Here is a 3013-nt window from a genome sequence, read left to right as displayed (position 1 = left end):
TAGAGACAGAGCCTCAAGCTGTCACCCTGGGTAGAGTGCTGTGGCATCACAGCTCACAGCAACCTCCAACTCCTGGGCTCAAGCGAATCTCCTGCCTCAGCCTCCCAAGTGGGACCACAGGTGCCCACCACAACTCCCAGCTATTTTTTGGTTGCGGCCATCATTGTTGTTTGGCGGGCCCGGGCTGGATTCAAACCCACCAGCTCAGGTGTATGTGGCTGGTGCCTTAGCTGCTTCAGCCACAGGCGCCAAGCCAAGTATTACAATATTAATACAGTTTTTTCCTTTCTTAAAATATGTATACATTTTTTGGCACCCTCTGTATATATACACACCCTTAAAAATACACAATATATACACACCTATACCCTACAATGTACACATGTCCAGTAGTATGCACATAATTCTGCACATGTACATACATGTACACCAGGTATAGATATCCATATATAAACATGCACAGTGCATATGTACCCCTGTGCAGACACACTTGCATACACATACTCTAGATGCAGTGGTTCTCAACCTTCCTAATGCTGCGATACATTTTCATTGTTACAAAGGGGTCGCGACCCACAGGTTGAGAACCGCTGCTCTAGAGACATACCTGCATGCACGTACACAAACATGTACCAAGTATGTACACACAAACAAAGTAAACCCACATTCAAATGTGCCAAATGTGCCAAATGACCCCTGTGCACTACCCAGCCTCCATCTACCAGCTAACACACCCTGCTTTCCCTCCTTGATAGCCATGCTCAGCATTCAAGTGCCTTTCTTCTTTCCTGCGGCCAACGTCTTCCTCTTTGTCTTCACTGCTTCCACCGTATTTCACCTGCAGCAGCGGCTGGCAAAGGTTCAGCCCTTGTGGGAGTTACAGTCACCAGCACCCACTTGGATGATCAATACCACAGGCCACATGGGGAACCCAATAGGTCTGACCTCGAAGGAGTTAGAGACATCAGTGCCCATGTCAATGATCAAGGCCACAGACCACCTAGGGAACCAGATGGACCAGTCCTCAAGGACGTTACATCCACCGGTATCCATGGGGATGCTCCATGCCATAGGCCGCATGGGGGACCAGATGGACCTATCCTGGACAAAGTCACAGAGGCCAGCACCTATGTGGACGATCAATGCCATAGGCCGCCTGGGGAACCAGATGGGCCAGTATGCCACCCTGTATGCCCTTGCCAAGATGAATGGGCGGCCTGCATTCATCCTGCCTGAGATGCACAGGACGCTGGCCCCTATCTTCAGAATCACCCTCCCGGTGCTGCCTAGCACCATGACCATCATCCACTGGCAGAACTACCACCTGAACGACTGGATGGAGGAGCAGTACCGCCACATCCGGGGTGACTACGTGCGCCTCACAGGCTACCCCTGCTCCTGGACCTTCTACCACCACCTGCGCCATGAGATCCTCCAGGAGTTCACCCTGCATGACCATGTGCGTGAGGAGGCCCAGACATTTCTGCGGGGTCTGCAGGTGAATGGGAGCCAGCCAGTCACCTTTGTGGGAGTCCATGTGCGCCGGGGGGACTATGTCCATGTCATGCCAAATGTATGGAAGGGTGTGGTGGCTGACCGGCAATACCTGGAGCGGGCCCTGGCCTGGTTCCGGGCTCGTTACAGCTCTGCCATCTTTGTGGTCACCAGCAATGGCATGGCCTGGTGTCGGGAAAACATTGATGCCTCCCGTGGAGATGTGGTGTTTGCTGGAAATGGCATTGAGGGCTCACCCGCCAAGGATTTTGCCCTGCTGACACAGTGCAACCACACCATCATGACCATTGGGACATTTGGGATCTGGGCTGCCTACCTTGCTGGTGGAGAGACCATCTACCTGGCTAATTACACTCTCCCAGATTCTCCCTTCCTCAAAGTCTTTAAGCCAAAGGCAGCCTTCCTTCCAGACTGGGTAGGAATCCCTGCCGACTTGTCTCCCTTACTCAAGCACTAGTGCTAACCCATCCTTTGAAATATCTTCTCCTTTTCTGACTCCCCCAAGATCACTTCCAAGGCATGAGAAGTACTTTACAAATATATAAAATGTATAACCTCTTGCATGAAGATGCTTTGAGCTACAAGGAACAGAAGTCCGAATTAGCTGGTTCAAGAACTATATTTGTATGTTTCACACAATAGGAGCAAAGATGGCCCAGCATCGGGGTTAATTTACTTAGCAGGTCAACAAAGTCATGAGTTACATATCCAGATGTCACATCCTGTAATCCCTTTCAGAGGCAGCTAAAAGAGACTCATTCTTATTTTAGGTTCCTTTTGAAGAATGATGGAAACCTTCCTAAGCCCTTCACCAACAGGATTCTCCCCATATCTCATTGACAGGAATTTTCACATGCCCAGGTGGCCCACTAGGAGGCAAGGCAGACAAACCCACTGGGTTTGGCATAGCCTCACATCCTGAAGCTGGGGAGTTAACCAGCCTTGTGTGAAGGACATGGCAACCTGCAGAAACATTGAGTAATTTTTGCTAAGAAAGAGAGGGAATGGCCCTAGAATTGACAATGGGGTTGCCCCAAGTGGTTGTGTAGGTTGTTCACGACATAAGGCACCTGGTCAAGGAAGCCAGTGGGACTTAAACAGAGGGACTTAAACCCACAATGTACTCACCCAGCCAGGCGTCCCTGGGTCTGTGTCTGCCCAGAGGACTTACTTTTTTCCTGGTTATTTCCTCCAGAAAGGGTGCTTGAACCAGTTTGCACAAAAGTGCTTTCTTGGCTAATGCCTGGTGTGCAGCCAAGAGCATGTGCCCCACCTCTGTGGCTATGGCTTCTGTGGGCCTGGGGTAATTATCCTTGAGGACTTGGGAATAGGATGGCTCAGTGAACTTGAGAGCACTCCATTCATTCTTTCAATATGTGCTGGGGCACATCTGTTACAAACATCCCAGGATATCCTTCCTTCTTAGAGGATACATTTGTAACCATTACACAGATATCAAACAAATAATATTCATATAACCACCATTAGGAACACACTC

General features: G+C 49.8%; 1 protein-coding gene across 1 annotated transcript; it reads left to right on the top strand.

The window, feature by feature from the left end:
* Positions 1–757: 757 nt before the first annotated feature.
* On the top strand, positions 758–1972 carry FUT2 (fucosyltransferase 2). The gene is made up of 2 exons (XM_003801516.1): positions 758–967; positions 1118–1972. Exons 1-2 carry the CDS (start codon positions 758–760, stop codon positions 1970–1972), a joined length of 1065 nt encoding a protein of 354 aa, XP_003801564.1.
* The last annotated feature ends 1041 nt before the right edge of the window (positions 1973–3013 follow it).

This window comes from Otolemur garnettii, unplaced genomic scaffold, assembly GCF_000181295.1.
Source record: "Otolemur garnettii isolate 467f Iridium unplaced genomic scaffold, OtoGar3 scaffold00211, whole genome shotgun sequence".
Classification (NCBI taxonomy): domain Eukaryota; kingdom Metazoa; phylum Chordata; class Mammalia; order Primates; family Galagidae; genus Otolemur; species Otolemur garnettii.
This window is presented reverse-complemented; position numbering and strand designations above follow the sequence as displayed.

What these genes read in the sequence shown, in the direction of transcription:
- FUT2 (XM_003801516.1), top strand. Translation starts at nt 758, where the DNA reads ATGCTCAGCATTCAAGTGCCTTTCTTCTTTCCTGCGGCCAACGTCTTC. An exon ending in CGAAGGAGTTAGAGACATCA is followed by an intron (nt 968 to 1,117) that starts GTGCCCATGTCA and finishes ACAAAGTCACAG; the next exon opens with AGGCCAGCACCTATGTGGAC.